Genomic DNA, 22,975 nt, shown 5'->3' on the forward strand with positions numbered 1-22,975 from the left:
ATGGGGTGAGGTATTGCTTGGATGTTTCGGTTTGTTTTTGTTTTCTAACCCAGAAACAATTAATGGTGATCGGGGTGGATGTTTACCACAACCCCAGCAGAGGCATGCGCTCCGTGGTTGGCTTTGTCTCAAGCATCAGTCTGTAAGTACCACTCCTGGCTCCATTGTGTTTGGTTACCTTATTTTAATGCCTAATCTAACTGTAAATCCAGAAAAAATTTTTGAATATTTAATATTATAGTAAAAGTATACTGAAATTCTTCCTTCTCTATCTTCCTATGGTATTAATTTTTACAATCTCTTATCACATGTGTAAGTTTGTTCCCTGGCTACAATGTAAACCTCTTTGAGAATGGGGTCTGTGTCTTGCTGGTGGTGGGTTTTTTCACTAGAAATGAGGGGTTTTGTTTGTTTTTTCTGATTGTAAAAATAAAGCACGCTCATGCAAAAATCTCCAGAAATTTAGAAAGTGAAAATTCCTCATGGTCTATCTTTTATTAACCGCCACCAAAGATTTGGAGTATATATATACTTTTAGGTACTCTTTCATGCACATATTAACATATAGGTAGCTGGTATACACATACAAGTGGCACATTACTGTGTATACTGTTCCTCATCTTCTTTTATGTACTTAAACTGTATATTTTGGTCATTTTCCCGTATTGATGCAAATAAATCTCCATCAATTCTTTTTAACTGCTGCATGGAATTTATTATATGCTATAGCACTATTTATTTAACTAGTCCTCTGTTGGTGGATATCTAGGTTGTTAAATTTTTTCAATTGGAAGCAGTTTTGTAGCAGATATCCACAATTATGCCTGTGTTTTTATATTCTGTAGCTGGCTTACATGTATCTTTTCCCTACATCAGTGCGTGTTTTTACATGTAACATAAATGTGTTTGCTGGATACTTGTGCATGGAGAAGCCTGTGTATGCTGACATTCAGCTGTGGGCCTTCCTTTGTGAGTGTGTGTTCATCTTTCTCTCTCTCTCTCTCTAACTGCCTCTGCCCCAGCACCCTCACAAAATGGTATTCACGAGTGGTATTCCAGATGCCTCATCAGGAGATTGTGGATAGCCTGAAGCTGTGCCTGGTGGGCTCCTTAAAAAAGTTCTATGAGGTGAGGAGAACAGCAGTTCTAAAGTATCAGGGTTTTTAAGGACTACCTTCCTGATCACTTTAAGAGGAAGTCTGATTTAGTGAGAGGGATCCCAAATCGAAGGTGAGTTTCCTAAACAGACTGACAGGCAGCTCAGAAGGACTGTTTTCAGGCTTCTACTTGTACAGAGCAGCTTAAAGAGCTGAATGCTTTGATTTGGTTTGGTAATTTATGATTATTTCCCTGGTTGTCAGCCTAATGCCTGTGTGTATAATCTTCAGGCCCTTATCAGGAAAGTCAGGGTAAATTTTAGTCATTAAAGCAGCTTATTAATTTTCTCAGCTTTTTATGGCTGTCATTAGACGCTGGTTCTTTTCATTTAGGCTCAAGACCAGTGCCTCCCTGAAAATCACCCCTAGAACTCCAAAGAATGCTAACCATGGAGAATTGCTGTCATTAAGCTGATATTGGGTCTGGAACAATGAGCAAGCAAGGTACTGGGTTTTGCCTTGGCCAGTACATCAAAGGAAGCACTGATAAGTGGCTTTCATTTCTTAGGGTTCAGTGTTAGCCCTTTGCATAGAGATTAAACAGCAAGAAATTTAATGATTTCACATGATTAAAGTTAATCTCTAGAACTCCACCTTGTTTCATTTTAGAATAATGTTTCCTGTAGTGTCCTTCCAATAGTTTGGTACTGTTTCAGTATTAGAGATTGTGTAAACCAGAAGTTAAATTTTTGTCCCTATAGAGGTCCATGTGATATGCTACTTTGTTACCAAGTCCCACCCACACCTTCCTTCTTGTTGTTGCTGTTGTTTGCCTGCAAAGTTGTGTATGTCTATTCAGCCCTAGCTCAAAGATTACTTCTGTGAAACATTTCTCATTTCCCCTCCTCTGCTCCATCCCTTAGCTAGACTTATTTCTTTATGGTCCTCTCCCAAGGCCCTCTGTTAACATTCTGTGTAGTGATTATCACATCCTGCCTTTTATTAGTTGTTTGTATCCTTATTTATCTCTCCCTCTGGGTTGTAAATTACTTGAGCACTGTTTGGTTATGGATGGCTCTGTAGTAAATTACCCTAAAACTTAGTGACATGCAGTGAGCATTTATGATGTTCACTGTCAGGAAGTTGGACAGGGCACAGTGGGCTCCAGTTCCTCTCCATTTGGGCCCCTTCATGTGGTCTTTTCACATGAGCTAGTTTGGGCTTCCTCACAGCATGGTGGCTGGGTTCAGAGCTTGAGCATTCCAAGAGATTGAGAGAGCCAGGTAGAAAACGTGTTGCCTTGTATACCTTAGTCTTGAAAGCCATGTAGCGTCACTTCCACTGCATTCTGTAAGCCAGGTAGTAGTATCATTGTGGATATGCCTGACTTTTGGAGGAGCCAGTATGAGGTAGAGGTAGACTTAAAGAAACAACTGATATGCTCTATAAGGCCATTACATATATTCTGATATTTCTGTACTAATTACTCTTTCCCCCCTTCATCTATTATAAGGCAGTTTGTACCTTACAATAAACTGTGCAAAACTCTTTAGCATAGAAGTTAGCTGGTGGTTAGCTAGTCCTGTTCTTTCTTCAGGCCAGTAATTTTTCCATTTATATTACATCCTGAGGAGGCTATAACCCAATTTCCCAATATATTTGCTTATCAATATTGGTATTATCATAAGACTTATTTACATGGTATAGTTGAATCTTACCAACAAGGTTAGTTGAATCTTACCAACAAGGTCACCCTACATCATGATGCAGGGTGGTAGTAGACCTAACCTGAAATACAAGAGTCAACAGTGGCACATTACTAGAGACCCACGCAGGCATGAATAATTAGTTCAGTTCATCATTATATTGTAAGACCAAAATATCTCCCAGAGCCATGCCACTTAAGTTTGCAGGCTTCCATTCAACATTGTCAGGTTCTGAAAGCAGCAGTTCATTCGCCATTTCAGACATTGGTATACTTGAGCTAACAGACAATGTCATCTCTTGCTCTGAGCGTCTTTTAAGGCACCAATGTAATATTGTATTTTCCTCATTGCACAACCATTTATTCATTCCTTTATCCTCAACTACCATTCTTCCTTCTCTGTATTTATACCCAAACTTTTCCACCTTTAAATGGAACATTAGGTTTAGCCACTGTGCTGGTCTAGGATGCTGCCAGCAATACTAGTCTAGCAATTGCCTCCCCCTCAGTCCACTGCCATCCACACAGGGTAGGATTACATAGGTCAGAACGAGTGGGCTATCTCACCTCCTAGGCAATATAGATGCGTGTCCTGTGAACCTCAATTTTGCCTGAGGGGGTGAAGGCACAGTCCACCCCGTCAGGCCCTTAGGAACTCTAATTACAGTTTCTTGCTTAGGGATTGTTATGGGTTGAATTGTGCCCCCTTAAAAAGATATTGAAGTCCTAACCCCAGTACCAGTGAATGTAACCTTTTTTGGAAAGAGTGTCTTGGCAGATAATCAAGTTAAGATGAGGTCTTTAGAGTGGGCCCTAATCCAGTATGGCTGTGTTCTTATGAAAAGAGGAGATTTGGACACAGAGACACACACACATAGAGGAAAGACAATGTGAAGACACAGGGAGAGCACCATCTACAAGCCAAGGAACACATGAGGCCACCAGGAGTCATAGAACGATAGATTCTCTGTCACAGCCCTCAGAAGGAAACAACCCTGCCAACACTTTGATGTCAAACTTTAGACTCCAGCATGGTGGAACAGTACACTTCAGTTAGTGGTACTTTGTTATGGCAGCTCTAGCAAATGAATGCATGGTTCATCCCAGCTTCTAGCACCCAAAGTTGCAGTCCTGGTCCGAGAACCACTGCATCAGGTAGTGAAAAAGAGGGTTAACGTCATGTGGGGGAAAACAAAAAAAAAGTATTGTCATAGCAGCATCCTTCCCCACCCCTTGTTCTTTAGATCCCCCAGAAAAGGAGAGGAGTTTATCTAGTGGGGACATTCCCTTTGGCCCCTGTCATGTTGAGTATGAGTACACACTCATAAAGTCATGTAAGCTAGCCCTTCACACCTTTATTCCCTTCATTTTAAACAATAAATGTTTCAGTTGCTCATTCTAATTTTCTGTCAAACTGTTACTCTGGGGATGAAAGTGTGTTCCTTGGTCTGAGGAAATGTGACTTGGCAGTCCAGATTGGTATAGTGTCTTCTGTTTTAGTTCTTTTATAGTATTTTGAGAATTTGTATCTACCAGCAGATATGCAAAACCCAGTCCAGAATAGGTGTCTGTTTCTGTCAGGAACAATTTGTAATCTCCTGGAGCTGCAGAGTCAGTCCAATTTGCCACTGTGTGCGGGGCCTTCCCCTCAGGGAATCTGCCCCCAGAGCCATCTGCATTCTCTGTTCTCTTGGCAGACAGAACAGTTTATTGGAATTTTGCACTTCAGAGGGTATGAGAAAAATATGTCTAGATTTAGCCCATTTCTTCACTGCTACAGCCCTCAGTGTCCATTCATTTCATGGACCCAGGTACCGCTCGAGCAGACACACCAAGATATCTGCTTGCTGGTAACTACTTTCTGATCCTGGAAGGAGGTAGTTACTCCCCATTCACCCTTCTCCCTACTTCCTGGTAACATCTAATCTGCTTTCTTTCTGTGGATTTGTGTATATTATATAGAGATAATCATAAAATACATGATCTTTTGTGTTTGCCTTCTTTTATTGATCATGTTTATAAGGTTCGTCTAAATTGTAGACTATATTATTAGTTTGTTCTTTTTTATGGATGAATAATGTTCTATTGTATGTTTATCCATTCATCATTGATGGACATTTGTACTATTCCCACCTTTTGACTATTGTGAATAATGTGAATAATACAGGCTGTGAACATGCCTGTATATGTATTAGTTTGAGTACCTATTTTCAGTTTTTTCAGGGATATACCTCAGAGTGAAATTGCTGGGTCATATGGTAATTCTTTGTTTAACTTTTTGAGGAACCCTCAAACTGTTTTCCACAGTGGATGCACCATTTCACATTCCTATCAGCAATATAGAAGGGTTCCAGCTCCTCCACATCCTTGCCAACACATCTTATTTTCCTTTTTTTAATTGTAACTCTTGTGAAGTGGTATCTCATTATGGCTTTAACTTGCATTTCCTTAATGACTAATGATGTTGTACATCTTTTCCTGTGCTTACTGTCCATTTGTATAACTTGTTTGGAGAAGTCCTTTTGAGTCCTTTCCCTGTTTTTCAGGTATTTTATTCTTTTGAAGGCTGCTGCGTATGGAATAGTTCTAATTTCATTTTTAGATTGTTCATTGCTGATGTATAGAAACATAATTGTTTTGTGTGTTAATCTTTAACCCTGCAACTTTTCTGAACTTAACTAGCTTTAGTAGATTTTTTTCCTCAATTCTTTGGGATTTTTCTATATATAGAATCATGTTATATGCAAATCAGAATAGTCATACTTCTTTTTTTCCAGTTTCGATGCCTTTTATCTATTTGTCCTGCGTAGTTGCTCTGACTGGAACTTCCAGTACAATATTTAATAGCAGTGGTAAAAACAGGCATCCTTGTCTTTTTCCTGATCTTAGGGGGATAGTTTTAAGTCTTTCACCATTGAGTATGATGTTAGCTGTGGGTGTTTCATAGACTCACTTTATCATGTTAAGGAAGTTTCTTTCTGTTCGTAATTGGCTGAGTGTTTTTATAGTGAAAGTGTGTTGGATTTTTATCAAATGCTTTTTCTGCATATTAAGTTTATAACAGTCTCATTCATGTTAATACGAAATTGATTTCAGTAGTACACAAAAAATTTGTTCCTTTCTGGTACTATGGTGTCCCTCTTTCTCTGTGCTAATTTTATTTTATTTTATTTTAATTAATTAATTAATCTTTGGCTGTGTTGGGTCTTTGTTGCCGTGCATGGGCTTTCTCTAGTTGCAGTGAGCGGGGGCTACTCTTTGTTGCAGTGGCGGGCTTCTCATTGCAGTGGCTTCTTTTGTTGCGGAGCATGGGCTCTAGGCACGTGGGCTTCAATAGTTGTGGCGCAAGGGCTTAGCTGCTCCGTGGCATGTGGTATATTCCCGGACCAGGGCTTGAACCCGTGTCTCCTGCATTGGCAGGTGGATTCTTAACCACTGTGCCACCAGGGAAGTCCTGTGCTAATTTTATATTAGGGTTTCCAGAGAGACAGATCAATACGGGGAGTGTGTGTCTGTGTGTATGTGTGTGTGTGTGTGTGTGTGTGTGTGTGTGTGTGTGTGTGTGTGTGTATGTGTGTATTTTGAGGAATTGGCTCATGTGATTTATGGAGGCTGGCAAGTCCAAAATCTGCAGGGTAGGCCAGCAGGTTGGAGACCCAGGGAAGGGCTGATGTTGTAGATCAAGTTTGAGTTTATCCTAATTGGTATGTTTTAGTCTTCTTGAATGTGTCAGTTAACTTTTGAATCAAATTTGGGAATTTTTGGTCCACTATTTCTTCGAACACTCTTTTGCCCCTTTCTCTCTCTCCCCTGCTACTGAGACTCCAGTTATTCGTATATTGTTATGCTTGATGGTGTCTCACAGGTCTCAGAGGCTGCATTCATTTTTCTTCCTTTTTTTCTTTCTGTTTCTCACAGTGGATAATCTTTTATTTATTTATTTATTTATTTATTTATTTATTTATTTATTTATTTATTTATTTATTTATGGCTGTGTTGGGTCTTCGTTTCTGTGCGAGGGCTTTCTCTAGTTGTGACAAGCGGGGGCCACTCTTCATCGCGGTGCGCGGGCCTCTCACTATCGCGGCCTCTCTTGTTGCGGAGCACAGGCTCCAGACGCGCAGGCTCAGTAATTGTGGCTCACGGGCCCAGCTACTCTGCGGCATGTGGGATCTTCCCAGACCACGGCTCGAACCCGTGTCCCCTGCATTGGCAGGCAGACTCTCAACCACTGCGCCACCAGGGAAGCCCCTGGATAATCTTGATTGATTTATCTTTTAGTTCACTGATTATTCCTTCTGCCTGATCAAATCTGCTCTTAAGCCCCTCTGGTGAATTTTTCATTTCACTTATACTTTCTGATTCCAAAATTTTTGTTTGGTTCTTTCTTACAATTTCTATCTTTATTGGTAGTCTTTACTTCGTGAGATTTTCCTTAAGGTCTTTAGATGTAGTTTTCTTTGGATCTTTGAACATTATTGAAAAATGGTTGGGGGCTTCTCTGGTGGTGCAGTGGTTAAGAATCCGCCTGCCAATGCAGGAGACACAGGTTCGAGCCCTGGTCCGGGAAGATCCCACATGCCGCGGAGCAGCTAAGCCTGTGCGCCACAACTACTGAGCCTGCGCTCTAGAGCCCACAAGCCACAACTACTGAGCCCACATACCACAACTGCTGAAGCCTGTGCACCTAGAGCCCATGCTCTGCAACAAGAGAACCACCACGGTGAGAAGCCCGTGCACTGCAATGAAGAGTAGCTCCTGCTAGCAGCAACTAGAGAAAAGCGTGCACGCAGCAACAAAGACCCAATGCAGCCAAACATAAATATAAATAAGTAAATAATTTAAAAAATAAATAAAATAAAACGAAAATGGTTGGTTTAAAGTCTTTGTCTAATGTAACCGATGTCCGGGCTTCTCCCTGTGCAGTTTCTATTAACTACTTTTTTTTCATGTGAATGGGCTATAGTTTACTATTTCTTGGCATGTTTCATAATTTTTTATTGAAAGCTAGACATATTTATTTTTATTAAAAAAAGTTTTTTTTTTGGGCTTCCCTGGTGGCTCAGTGGTTGAGAAACTGCCTGCCAATGCAGGGGACACAGGTTCGAGCCCTGGTCTGGGAAGATCCCGCGTGCCGCAGAGCGGCTGGGCCCGTGAGCCACAATTACTGAGCCTGCGCTCCACAAGAGAGGCCACGATAGTGAGAGGCCTGCGCACTGCGATGAAGAGTGGCCCCCGCTCCCCACAACTGGAGAAAGCCCTTGCACAGAAGTTAAGACCCAACACAGCCATAAAAAAAAAAAAAGTTTTTTTTAAAGCTACATTTCTTTCTTTTTTAAACTATTTATTTATTTATTTGGCTGCCTCAGGTCTTAGTTGTGGCATGCGGGATCTTCATTGCAGCATGCAGGACCTTTCATTGCGGCATCAGGATCGTTCATTGTGGCACGCAGCCTTCTCTCTAGTTGTGGCGCATGGGCTCCAGAGCACGTGGGCTCAGTTGCCCTGTGGCATGTGGGATCTTAGTTCCTCGACCAGGGATCCAGCCTGCGTCCCCTGCATTGGAAGGAGGATTCTTAACCACTGGACCACCAGGGAGTCCCTAGACATTTTTAATATAATGTTGGCAACTCTGCAAATCAAATCTCCACCCCCAGGGCTTGTTGTTGTTGCTCTTTGATGACTTCCCTGGCCTGATTCTGTAATCTTTGTAATCTAAACTGTGTGTAGCCACTGAAATCTCCCCTTAGTTTAGCTTAGTGATCAGCTAATGATAAGACAAAGATTTCTTCAAATGCCTTGAATGTTCTGCACCTTCCAGTGATTGCTAGATTATTTTCACAGTTACCATGGTAGTGAGGCTGCAGGTGTCACAGCTACTGCAGAGAAAGGGGAATATGAATAGTGTAAGTTAAAGCACCACAAAGGTCAAGATTCAGCCAATTTTATTGAATAAATGCTGTTCAGATTGTTTTAAGCCTCTGGTTAGTTTCCACAGTTCCAAAAAAGTTGATTTTGACCATTTGTGCAGTGTGCTTGTTGCTTTTATGGTTGAACAGATTTTTGGAGGTCCTTACTTTCTCATTCAAGAAATATTTCTTGAAGAGTGCTTTTGACAGTCTGCTTTTGTTAAGTGCAAGTGCTTTTCTAGGTGGACAGTGATTAGAGTTTAGAACCCACTAAGGATAGATTGCACTAGAAAACCTCCATCATTTTGTTTTAGGGCCCCAAAGGGCTACATTCTAGGAATAAGGGTGATTGAAAGCAAACTACAGCTCATCTTTGAATTATTTTAAATTTTTGAATCAGATATGATGATCCAGCGTGCTAGTGTTTCCAAGTTTCTCATAGTGCAAATACTCCAGACACCTGGAAGAAACAAACTTGAGTCTTCTCCGTATGAACAATATCATTCCAGGCACCATGTAATTTCTATTAACAATACTGTAAATACAGGCATACCTCAGAGATATTGGGGGTCCAGTTCCAGACTACCACAGTAAAGCTAGTACTGCACTAAAGTGAGTCACAAATTTTTTAGTTTCCCAGGGCATATAAATGTTGGGTTTATGCTATACTATAGTCTATTAAGTGTGCAATGAACAAAAGTGCATGTCTTAATTAAAAAATAATGTGTTGGAAAAATGGCACTGATAGACTTGCTCAACACAGGGTGACACAAAACTTTAATTTGTAAAAAAAAATGCAGTATCTGCGAAGTGCAATAAAGTGAAGCACAATAAAATGAGGTACGTCTGTGCTATGTTTGGCAATTTTTAAAAAGGAATATATGTATATTATACACACATGTATGCACATATGTGTATATATTTTTAAATATATACATGTGTATATATGTATATACATATGTACATATACACACATGAGTATACATACATATATATATGTATGGCTACTTGAATTTAATTGAGAAGTTAATGAAGCAAAGAAGAATAAGTAGGTGAAGATACAAAATGACAGAAACCCAGAGAGATGATGAGAGCTGCATTTGGGTTCTTCTTCTTTAGGGACATATGCTAATTCTGGAAGAGGCAGCTGAAACATTGAAAAGCTGTGGAGCACTTTTGAAGTCTTTAGGGATCAAAAGCTGGAGGCCAGGGCCCCCAAGTCAGTGGTAGTCGTGAGTCTTCTCCCCACTATTTGGGCTGTGAATCTGAAGAGCTGCAAACTAGGAGTAAAGAAGAGCTATAGGTAGATCAACTCTGAATGATACTAGTCCTTGCATATGGATTCAGGTGAACTCTGACTGCTAGTTTTACTGCCCACTTGCCAAAAGCAAATAAAAACCCTCTGAAGGAAGATAACATTATCCTGGGTATCAAATTTTTCTGCAATATCTAGCAATCAATAAATAACAACCAACAACACGAGAGAAAATGAAGGGACTGAAAAACTAAGAAAGTCAACAGATAATTGATCCAGATACACAGAGGATTCAGATAGATGAATAGTCAGACACATTTTAAAATAGCTACACTTAAGTTCAGAGAAATGGAAGACAACATTAAGAATTTTAGCAAAGAATTGGAAACTGTGGGGAAAAATTGAAATTTCTACAACTAAAAATTATGATAACCAAAATTAAACACTTAGTGAATGGGTGTATTAGGTTGCTAGGGCTGCCGGAACAACGGCTTAAACAATAAAAATTTATTTCCTCACAGATCTGTGGGATGGGAAGTCCAAGATCAGGATGCTGTGCTGGCAGGGTTGGATTCTCCTGAGGCCTCTCTCCTTGTCTTATAGATGGCTGTCTTCTCTCTGTGTCACATGGTCTTTACTCCATGTGTGTCTATGTCCCAGTCTCCTCTTCTTAGAAAGACACCAGTCATATTTGATTAGGGCCCACCCCAGTGACCTTATTTAAACTGAATAACCTCTCTAAATATCTATTTCCAAATACAGTCACATTTTGGGTATGCCAGGTTAGGACTTCAACACAAATTTTGGAGAAACACAGCTCTGTGCATAACAGTGGGCAACAGTAGTTTAGACTTAATTGAGGAAATTTCAAGAGACAATTGAAAGATAGGTAAGAAGAAAATAAACTGCACTGAGATACGGAGGGTTAGAAAATACAACAAGGCAACAGACATGGGAGTTATGGAGTTAAAATATATTATACACATAAGTGGTCCAGAAGGAGGTTAGAGAGAGCAGAGGGCAGAAAAACAATGGTAAAGTATATTCCAAAAGTGTTAGAAGACATTAAGTCACAGATATGAGAAATCCAACAAATCCCAAGCAAGATATAAAAAGAAAAGTACACTTAGGCACATTATAATAAAACTGTTGAAAGTAAAGACAAATATATATATACATATTAAGGCAAGTCAAAGGAAAATAAAAGAGGTTACCTTCAAGGAACAACAAATTGACTAATAGTGAACTAGTCAAAAGAAACAATTTAAGCCACAAGATAATAATAGCTACAAAATGCTGAAAAAAACTACCAACATAGAATCCAATATCCACTAAAAGTAACTTCTAATAAGGTGAAAAAAGACATTTTTTGGCAAATAAAAAATTGAGAACGCTTGTCACCGGCAGATTTACACTGAAGGAAAATACAAAAGAGCATTTTTCACCTACAAGGAAAATTATCCCAGAAAACACTTAGAAATGGTCAAAGGAATAAATACAGGAATAAAAGTGCCAAGTATGGGGAAAAATTTAAATGAATACCTACCATCTAAAATAATAATATAATGTTTTTGAGTGGGTATATATTCATTTGTGTGTATAAATTTCAAATTGATGACAATAATAGCACATATATCTGGAAGAAGTAAATGAAGTTCCAATGCCTTTAGTTTCTTGAATTGTTGAGGAAAAGGTGAAAGTACTAATTTATATTACACTTTGATACACTAAAGAGCTATGTTGTAATTTCTAGGGTAGCCACTAAAAGAATAAAAAAAGAGTTATGTAACAATCACGATGAGAGAAGAGAAAATAAAAATTTTTTTAAGGAAGAAAGGAAAAGAATGTAGAGCAGGTGAAACAAATAGCAAGCAATACTTGGACCTTGGAAATGTTATGCTAAGTGAAAGAAGCCAGTCATAAAAGACCACATTTTATATGATTCCATTCATAAGAAATGTTCAGAACAGGGAAGTTTACAGAAACAGAAAGTAGGTCAGTGGTTGCTTAGGGCTAAGTTGGGGAGAGAATAGGAGGTGGGTAGAGTGGTGGTAGTTTAAGAGTGTGGGGCTTCTTGTTGAGGTGATGAAAATGTTCTAAAATCGATTGTGGTGATGGTTGTACATATCTGGGGGTATACTAAAAAACATTGTATTTTACACTTTAAATTGATGAATTATATGGTGTGTGGATTATGTCTGAATAAATAAATTTTTTAAAAAATTTAAAGAATCATATAGAAATTCTGGACTTCTAAAATGTAATAAATGAAAATTTCAGTAGAGGGGCCTAACATCAGATTGGATTAAGCAGAAGAGATAACTAGCAAATTTGAAGATAGGTCAGTTGAGATTATTCAGTGTGAAGAAAAGAAAGAAAAAAATAAGGAAAATTAACAGAGGCTCAGAGATCTGTGGGACACCATCAGCCATAGCAGTATAAACATAATGTGATTCCCAGAAGGGGAGTAGTGAGAGAGAACTGGGAACAAAGGACATTGGAAGGAATAATAGCCAAAAATTTCCAAAATTAATGAAGAAAGTAATCAATTCATCCAAGAAGCCTAACGAACACTAAGTAGGAAAAACTCAAAGATACCCATACCTAGACACAACCAAGTAAGACTGCTAAAAGACAAAGAGGGCATCTTGAAAGCACCAAGAGAAAGCTGCTCGTTATGTTCAAGGCGTCTTCAGTAAGATTAAGAGCTGACTTCTCATCAGAAATCATGGAGGCCAGAAGGCAATGGGATGACATATTCCAAATGCTGGAAGAAAAAGAAAGTTGAATAAGAATTGTATATCCAGAAAAGCTGCTGTTCAGAAATAAAGGAGAAACCTTGACAGTAATATTATGCTCAGTGAAAGAAGCTAGACATAAAAAGCCACATATTTATATTATTCCATTTCTATGAAATATCCAGAATAGGAAAATTTGTGGAGACAGAAAAGAGATTACTGGTTTCCAGGCACTGAGGATGCTGGCAGGAATAGGGAGTAACTGCTAATGGGTATAGGGTTCTTTTTGGGGTGTTGAAAATATTATGGAATTAGGTAGTGTTGATAGGTATATAACTTTGTGAGTATACTAAAACCACTGAATTATACTCTTTGAAATAGTGAATTTTATGTGATTTACATCTCATTTTTTTTTTAATGGAGAAAGTAAGACTCTCAGATAAAAACTAGGGGAATTTGTCACTAGCAGACCTGTCCTACAAGAAATACTTAAGGGAGTCCTTCAGGTAGAAATGAAATGACACTAGACAGTAATTTGTATCCACCTGAAGAAGTAAGTACCACCAGGAAAGGTAACTATAGAGGTAAACATAAAGAGAGCAAAAATATATTTTTGTTTGTAATTTTTCTTCTAGTCTGTGTCTTAAGAGACAAGTGCATAAAGTGGTAATTATAAATCTAAGTGGATGTGCATACAATGTATAAAGATATAATTTGTATGACAGTAAAGGCACAAAGGAGAGGGGAGGGAATGGAGCCATATAGGAGCAAAGTTTTTGAATAATACCAAAATTAATTTTGTATTGGGACTTCCGTGGTGGTCCAGTGGTAAAGAATTTGCCTTACAATGCAGGGGACGCAGGTTCTATCCCTGGTCAGGGAACTAAGATCCTACATGCCACAGGGCAGCTAAGCCCACTTGCCACAACTACTGAGCTCACACACACCTCAACTAGAGCCCATATGCCGCAAACTACAGACCCCATGTGCTCTGGAACCCACATGCCACAGCTGCAGAGCCCACATGCCCTGGAGCCTGTGTGCCACAACTAGAGAAGAGAAAACCTGCACACCACAAGTAGAGAGAAGTCCGTGTACCACAACGAAGAGCCCGTGCACTGGTGCAATGACAGATCCCACATCTAAGACCCAACAGAGCCAACAATAAATTAAATAAATAAAAAAATAAATAAATCATCATTTAAAAAAAATAAATGTATTTATTTTTGGCTGCATTGGGTCTTCACTGCTGCATGTGGGGGGCTTTCTCTAGTTGTGGCGAGCGGGGGCTACTCTTCATTGTGGTGCATGGGCTTCTCACTGTGGTGGCTTCTCGTTGCGGAGCACGGGCTCTAGGTACGCGGGCTTCAGTAGCTGTGGCACACAGGCTCAGTAGTTGTGGCTCATGGGCTATAGAGCGCAGGCTCAGTAGTTGTGGCGCACAAGCTTAGTTGCTCTGTGGCATTTGGGATCTTCCTGAACCAGGGCTCAAACCCGTGTCCCCTGCATTGGTAGGCGGATTCTTAACCACTGCGCCACCAGTGGTTTAAATCTTTAAAAGAATCTTTAAATCTTTTAAATCTTTAAAAACAATTTTGTATTAACTGACCAAATGAGATTGTTATAAGTTAATATGTTAACTGTAATCCCCAGGTGAAACACTTAAGAAAATAACTCAGAAAAATAAAAGAAAAGGAACGGCAAGGGAATTAATATGGTAACTAGAAAATGTCTATTTAATACAAATTAAGGCAGTTGAGGAAGAATAGAGGGACAAAAAAGATATAAGGCATGTGGAAAACAAATAGTAAAATGGCAGATGTAAATCTTACCGTATCCGTAATTACATTAAATGTAAATGGACTAAACACCAAAGGTAGAGATTAGCAACTTGGATTAAGTGAAAATATGAAGATGTGCTTTCTCCAAGAGACATATTTTAGTTTCAAAGACACAGGAGGTTGAAAGTAAACGAATGGAACAAGATAAACCAAAAGAGAGCTGGAGTAGCTATACTAATAACAGGCAAAACAGACTTTAAGATAACAATTGTTACTAAAGACAAGAAAGGACATTTCGTAATGGCAAAAGGGTCAATCCATGAGGAAGTCATAAAATATAAACATATGAAACTAACAACATACATCCAAAAATATATGAAACAAAAACTAACATAAGTGAAAGAAATAGACAATTCTACAGTAATAGATGGAGATTTCAAAACTTCATTTTCAATAATGGATAGAACAGTTAGAAATAAGATCAACAAGGAAATAAAATACTTGAACAACTCTGTGATCCAACTCAGCCTAACAGACATCTACAGAACACACAACAACAGAACATACATTCTTCTCAAATGTGTGTGGCACGTTCTCCATGATAGAACATATGTCAGGTTATAAAACAAGACTCAGTCCATCTTAAAGGTTTAAAATCATGCAAAATGTGTTCTGAAACCACAATAGAATGAAATTAGAATTTAATACGTGAGACATTTGGGAAAGTCACAACTATATGGAAATTAAACAATACTCCCAAGTAACCAAGAGGTCAAAGAAGAAATCAAAAGGGAAATTAGAAAACGCTTTGAGATAAATGAAAATAAAAACAAAACATACCAAAACTTGTGGATGTATGTAAAGAAGTGCTTAGAAGGAAAATTTATAGCTGTAAACACCTATAATAAAAAAGAAGAAAAATCTCCAAACAGCCCAAGTTCCACCTTAAGAAACTAGAAAAAGAAGAGCAAACTAAACTCAAAGCAAGAAAGAAGGAATTGATAGAGATTATAGCATAGAGAAATGAAATGGAAAATTGAAAAACAACAGAGAAAATCAATAAACCAAAAATTGATTATTTGAAAAGATCAACAGAATTGATAAGCCTTTAGCTAGACCACCCATGAAAAAGAGAAGATCAGATACTAAAATCTGGAATGAAAAAGACATCACTACTGACCTTACAGAAATAAAAAAAGGATTTTGAGAAAACACTATGAACGGCTGTATGCCAAGAAATTAGATAACCTAAGTGAAATGGACAAACTCCAAGAAAGGCACAAACTATCAAAACTTTTTAGTTATACAGAATATTTAAAGAATTAATACTCTTTCACAAACTCTTCCAAAAAATAGGAAAGGAGGGAACACTTCCCAGTTCATACCATAAGGCCAATATTACCTTGATACTAAAGCTAAACAAAAATATCCCAAGAAAACTGCAGAAGACATCCAGACTGGAAAGGAAGAAGTTAAACTATGTCTGTTTCTATTTGACATTATCTTACATATAGAAAACCCTAAAGAATACACACACACTATTGTAGCTAGTAAAAGAGTTCAGCAAGGTTGAGGATACAAGACTGCTGTACAATAATCAACTATTTCTTTATACTAGCAATGATCAATCCAGAAATGAAATTAAAATTTATAACATTTATAACAGCATAAAAGAGAACTGTGTAGGAAAATGTTTAACAAAAGAAGTGCAAAAAATACTCTGAACACTGCAGAACATTGTTGAAAGAATTGAAGAAGACCTAAACAAAAGGAAAGACAACCCATATTCAAGACTTAATATTGTTAAGATGGTAGTACTCCTTAAATTAATCTACAGATTCAAGGAAATACATATCAAAAGTCTAACATTCTTTTTTTGTAGAAATGGACAAATTGATTTTCAAATTCATATGGAAATGTAAAAAATTCCAGAATAGGCAAAACAATTTTGAAAAAGAAGAAAATTGAAGGACTCATACTTTCTGAATTCAAAACTTACTACAAAGCTAGAATAAACAAGACAGTCTGGTACTGAAATGGAAAGAGATGTAGAAATCAGTTGAGAGTCCAGAAGTAAACCTGTGTGCTTATGGTAAACTGATTTCTGCAAGGGTGACATTCAGCGGTAAGAAAGCATAGTCTTTTCAGGAAATGGCGCAGGGAGTACTGGATATCCACATGCAAAAGAATGAAGTTGGATCCTTGCCTCACACAATATATAAAAAATAACTCCAAATGGATCAAAGACGTAAATGTAGGAACTAAAACTATAAAACTCTAGATGATGGCATAGGTTTATGTCTTTGTGACCATTTAACAGACAACAGTTTATTAGATATGATACTGAAAGAAAAAAGCAAGTAAAGAAAAACATAAATCAGACTTCATCAAATTTAAAATATTTTGTGCTTCAAAGTGCAAGAAAGTGGAAAGACAACCCATGGAATGGGACAGAATCATTCATCTGATATATCTAGTACAGGTATAGTTTCCAGAATATACAACTGAAAAACAAAGAGACAAATAACCCAGCATAAAAACAGGCAAACATTTGAATAGACATTTCTCCAAAGAGCATATACAAATAGATGACAAGCACATGAAGAGAGGTTAAATCATTAGTCATTAGGGAAGTGGAAATCAAAATCACAATGAGGTACCACTTCACATGAAAACCAGATAAAGGCATTACAATAAAGGAAGCTACAGATCAATATTTCTCATGATTATAGATGCAAAGATCTTCAACAAAATATTAGTAAAGCAAATCTAATAATGCATAAAAAGAATTATACACCATAACTGTTCTGAGTTGAATACTGCCTCTCCAAATTCATGTCCACCTGGATCCTGTGAATGTGACGTCATCTGGAAATAGGGTCTTTGCAGATTCAGTCAGGTTAAAATGAGGTTAGACTGGATTAGGGTGGGCCCTAAGCCAATGACGTATTCTTATAAGAAGAGGGAAGTTTGGTCAGAGTCATAGAAGGTCATGTGAAGGAGCAGAGACACAGACACACAGGAGAAGGCACTGGAAAGGTGGAAGCAGAGATTGGAGTGATGTATCTACAAGCCAAGAAACACTAAGGATTGCCAGAAACCACCAGAAGCTAGAATAGGCAAGGAAGTATTCTTTCCTAGGGCCTTTGGAGGAAGCATGTGGACCTGCTGATACCACAGTTCTGGACTTCTGCCCTCCAGAACTGTGAGAGAATATATTTCTGTTGTTCTAAGCAACCCAGTTTGTGGTTATTACAGCAACCCTTAAAAAGGATACAACTACCAAGTGGTTTGTATTCCAGTTATACAGGGCTGGTTCAGCATTTGAAAATCAGTGTGGTCTGTCACATCAATAGGCTAAAGAAGAAAAATCCTATCACGTCAATAGATGCAGAAAAAGCATTTGACAAAAGTCAACTCCCATTCGTGACTAAAAAAACAAAAAAAAACAAGCAAACAAAAAACAACAACAAACCTCCCAGCAGACTAGGAGTATAAGGGGAACTTCATAAACTTAATACAGAACATCTACAAAAATCCTGCAGCTAACCTTGTACTTAATTGTGAGAAACTAGATACTTTTCCCCTAAGATCAAGAACAAGACAGTTATTTCTTCTCTCATCACTCCTATTCAGCATCATACTGGAAGTCCTAGCTAATGCAAAAAGACAAAAGGAAGTAAAAGTTATACAGTCAAAAAGGAGGAAAAAAAACTTTGCGGGTAGCATGATGTCTATGTATACATCTCGAGAAATCAACAACAAAAAAACTCTGCCGGAATTACAAGGTTGCAGGATACAAAATAAATATACAAAATTAAATTGCTGAAAAAACCCACAAAATCAATTCCTTTTCTATATATCAGCAATGAACAATTGGAATTTGAAATTAAAAACAATACCATTTGTATTAGCACCAAAAAATGAAACATTAGATATGTCTAACAAAGTTTATATAAGATTTACATGAAGAAAACTCTGAAACTCTAATGAAAAATATCAAATATCTAAATAAATAGATATCCCATGTTCATTGATAGGAGGACTCAATATTGTTAAGATGTCAGTTCTTCCCAATTTGATCTATCGATTCACTGTAGCCCTAGTCAAAATCCCAGCAAGTTACTTTGCAGATATTTACAAACAGATTGTAAAGTTTAAATAGAAAGGTAAAAGACAGGGTAGCCAACACAGTACTTAAGAAGAACCAAATCAGAGGACTTCTGTTACTCAAAGAGTTACTATGAAGCTACAGTAATATAGGTGGTGTGGTATTGACAAAAAGAAAAATAGACATGTCAAGGAAACAGAATTGAGAGCCCAGAAGTAGACCTATACAAATAGATTCCAGTGATCTTTGATAAAAGATCATGGGCCACTTCACTGGAAAAGGAGAATCTTTTCAACAAATGGTGCTGGAACAGCTGCCCATCCACATGCAAACAAAACAGAAATGAAAACTATACCCAGACCATATACCTTTCACAAAAATTAACTCAAAATTATCACAAACTTACCTTTAAAATGCAAAAGTGTAAAAGGTATAGAAGATAACATAGAAAATCTTGGTGACCTTGGGTTTGGTGATGACTTTTTGATACCAAAGCACTATCCATGAAAGAAAGAACTGATAAACAGGACTTAATTAAAAAAAAAAACTTCTGTGAAACTTCTGTGAGAGACACTAAGAGAATGAAAATAAGCTACAGACTGGGAGAAAATATTTGCAAAACATGTATCTGATAAAATACTGTTACCTAAAATATACAAAGAACTCTTAAAATCTCAATAAGAAAACAACCTAATTAAAAGATGGGCAAAAGACTTGAACAGACTTCTCACCAAAGAAGATATACAGATGGCAAATAAGCATATGAAAAGATACGCAATATAACATTAGGGAATGGCAAATTAAAACAACAAGATACCACTACACATCTATTAGAATGGCCAAAATCTAAAACACTGACAACACCAAATGCTAGTGAGGATGTGGAGCAATGGGAACTCTCATCATTGCCTGAGGGAATGTGAAATGGTACAGCCACTTTGGAAGGCAGTTTGGTAGTTTCTTACAAAACTAAACATACTCTTACCATACAATTCAGCAATCACACTCCTTAGTATTTACCCAAATGAGTTGAAAACATATGTCCACACAAAAACCTGCACAAAGATTTTTATAGCAGCTTTATTTATAATTGCCCAAACTGGAAGCAACGAAGATGTTCTTCAGTAGGTGAATGGACAGATAATCTGTGGTACATCCAGACAATTAAATACTCAGCAGTAAACAGAAATGAGCTATCGAGCCATGGGAAGATATGGAGGAATCTTAAATGCATGTAACTAAGTGGAAAAAGCCAATCTGAAAAGGCTACATACTATATGATTCCAACTATGGGACATTCAGGAAAAGACACAAAACTATGGACACAGTAAAAAGATCAGTGATTGCCAGAGGTTTGGGAGGGTGAGGAAGGGAAGTATAAATAGGGAGCACAGGGGGTTTTTAGGGCTGTAAAATTACTATAATGGTAGATAAATGACATGCATTTCTTAAAGCCTATAGAATATACAAGAGAGTGAATGCGAATATAAACTGTGGACTTTAGTTAATAATATATCAATATTTATCAGTTGTAACAAATGCACCACCCTAATGTAATATGGTAACAACAGGGGAAACTATGTGTATGGTTGGTGGGGAAGGTGTATATGGGAACTCTGTACTATGGCCTCAAGTTTTTTGTTAACTTAAAACTCGTCTGAAAAATAAAGTCTCTGTTTAAAAGCATGCACACACAATGAGATACCACCTCACACACACTAGGATGGCTAAAATAAAAAAGATAATAAGAGTGTTGTCAAGGATGTGGAGAAATTGGAACCCTCATACATTGCTGGTGGGAATGTAAAATGGTAGAGCTTCTTTGAAAAACAGTTTGTTATTTCGTCAGGATGTTAAACATAGAGTTACCATATGACCCAGCAATTCTACTCCTAGGTATAATAAACCAAGAGAATTGAAAACATATGTCCACACAGAACTTGTATATGAATGTTCATAGCAGTATTATTCATAATAGCCAAAACTGGAAATAACCCATACGATCGATGAATGGACAAATGTGATGTAGCCTGTAATGTAATGTCATTTGGCAACATAAGGGAATGAAGGACTGATACAACATGGGTGAACTGTGAAAACATTATGCTCAGTGAAATAGTTAGTCACAAAAGACCACATATTACATGATTCTGTTTGTCCAAAATAGGCTAATCCAAAGAAACAAAGTATGTTAGTGTGTTCCAGGAGTTGGGGTTGGGGGGGCGATGGGAAATGACTGCTAATGGGTATGAGATTACCTTTTGGGGTGATGTATATGTTCTAAAATTAGATAGCGGTGATGGTTGCGAAATTCGATAAATGTAAAACTTTTGACTTTTATACCTTAAGAGAGTGTCTTTTATGGTATAGCAAATTATAGCTCAATAAAGCTGTGATTTAAAAAAAAGCACCACTCCCAAACATCCGTCTAGCTTACCTACCCTTGTGGAATCAGCAAAATCAACACATGCTGCCGGGGAAAAACAGGTTCAAAAGGCTGGCTTATTTCTCTGGGCCCCCATCCTTCCTCTGATGCTGCCTTCAGGTAGATGTTTTTATATTTTGTCCAGCTTTTCCAGTTGTCCTCAGTGGCAGGGTTTCTTAGAAATCCTGGTCCACCACCTGAAGCCTTGCTGGCAAGCTTAATCTCATCTGTGGTTTTATTTAATATCTGTATTTAGATTTATATTTCTAGTCCAGTTCTCAAATTTTTTGGTCTAAGGAAATCTTTACCTTCTTAAATATTATTGAGTTTTTTGTTTGTATAGGTATACATCAATAATTACCGTATTAGAAGTTAAAACAGAACTTTTTAATGTTTTTTAATTTACTTTAAAATAATAAGCTCAATATAGTTAATAACATAAATAACATTTTATTTTATTTTTTATTTTTTATTGTAATTTATTTATTTATTTATTTATGGCTGCGTTGGGTCTTCAGTGCTGTGCGTGGGCTTTCTCTAGTTGCGGCGAGTGGGGGCTACTCTTCGTTGTGGTGCGTGGGCTTCTCGTTGCGGTGTGCGGGCTTCTCATTGCAGTGGCTTCTCTTGTTGCAGAGCATGGGCTCTGGGCGCACGGGCTTCAGTTGTTGTGGCACGTGAGCTCAGTAGTTGTGGCTCGCGGGCTCTAGAGCGCAGGCTCAGTAGTTGTGGCGCACTGGCTTAGTTGCTCCGTGGCATGTGGGATCTTCCCAGACCAGGACTCGAACCCATGTTCTCTGCATTGGCAGGCGGGTTCTTAACCACTGTGCCACCAGGGAAGTCCCATAAATAACATTTTAAATTAAAGATTACTTTCAAAATGTTCGGTGATGTTTTACATTTTGGCGAATGGCTTTAATGTTTGGGTTAGTAAAAGGCAAGTGAATATCCTACATTTAAGTTATTGCAGTGTCACACATCATTTACTTTCTGGAAAATTCTACTGGATATTTATGAGCGAATTAGAGTGAAAATGGCAAGTAATGTAGTAGTAGTATTGTGAAATTAGTTTTGACTCTGTGGACTCCCTAAAACATCTAAGGGGAAGCACTGGAGCCCAGAGCACACATTGAGAATCACTCTGTGGCCCATACCCTTCATCTGAGCTCCTAGACCACATCTTCAGCTGCCTGCGTGGCCCCTCTAGTACTTGGATGTCTCATGGGCCACTGAAACCTAACATGTGAGTCTGAGTGCCAGTGTTGCCTTCCACTCATGTGTGAAAATCAAAACCAAGCTACGTTCTTGACACTTGCCTTAGCTTTAGCTCTCATGATTAGTAATCACTTAATGTTGAGTTCATCTGTTATTTGGCCTGAGCTTTGAGAAGATTAAACTCAGCTGTAGTTAATTCAGCCCTTTTGCTTCTCCTGTGGCTCTGGCTCTGGCTCTGGCTCTGACTTCATATTGCTGGACTGGTCTGACTAGTGTTCGACCCTGGAGACAGAAGGGAGTGGGCCACGGTATTGCCTTTGGAATCAGAAGTTTCAGGCAGCCAGTTTACAATGTGTGAGAGTATAGGTTCTTTCTGCTTTTCAGTTCCACCTTCACTTCCCTTTTCTTGGCACAATTGGGAGGATCTTAGGGTGGAGAGTTATCTTGAGCAAGTGATTATTTGGGGACTCTTCCAGACTTCAGCCTGCCCTTTCTGCACCTGCCATTTCTAGTAGCTTGCCTGGCCTCTTCCCTCTTTTTTTCCCCCAATTTTTTTAATTGAGTAAAATACACATAACATAAAATTTACCATCTTAACCATTTTTAAGTATAACATTTCAGTGATATTAAATACATTCAAAATGTTGGGCAGTCATCATCATCATCCATCTCCATAACTCTTTTTTTTATCTTGTAAAACTGAAACTCTGTCCCCTTAAAACAGTAATTCCCCATGCTCCCC

At 38.0% G+C, this 22,975-nt stretch overlaps 1 protein-coding gene across 1 annotated transcript in view; it reads left to right on the forward strand.

Annotated features, from left to right (window-relative positions):
* PIWIL2 (piwi like RNA-mediated gene silencing 2) overlaps positions 1–22,975 on the forward strand; it is an 84,923-nt gene that overhangs the window by 56,564 nt on the left and 5,384 nt on the right. The window contains exons 18-19 of the mRNA XM_082470705.1: positions 54–142; positions 1,023–1,128. Of these exons, the coding sequence (XP_082326831.1) occupies positions 54–142; positions 1,023–1,128 (195 nt within the window). The remainder of the gene's footprint in view (positions 1–53; positions 143–1,022; positions 1,129–22,975) is intronic.

The sequence above is a fragment of the Balaenoptera physalus genome (assembly GCF_965194825.1).
Source record: "Balaenoptera physalus genome assembly, chromosome: 7".
NCBI classification, from domain to species: domain Eukaryota; kingdom Metazoa; phylum Chordata; class Mammalia; order Artiodactyla; family Balaenopteridae; genus Balaenoptera; species Balaenoptera physalus.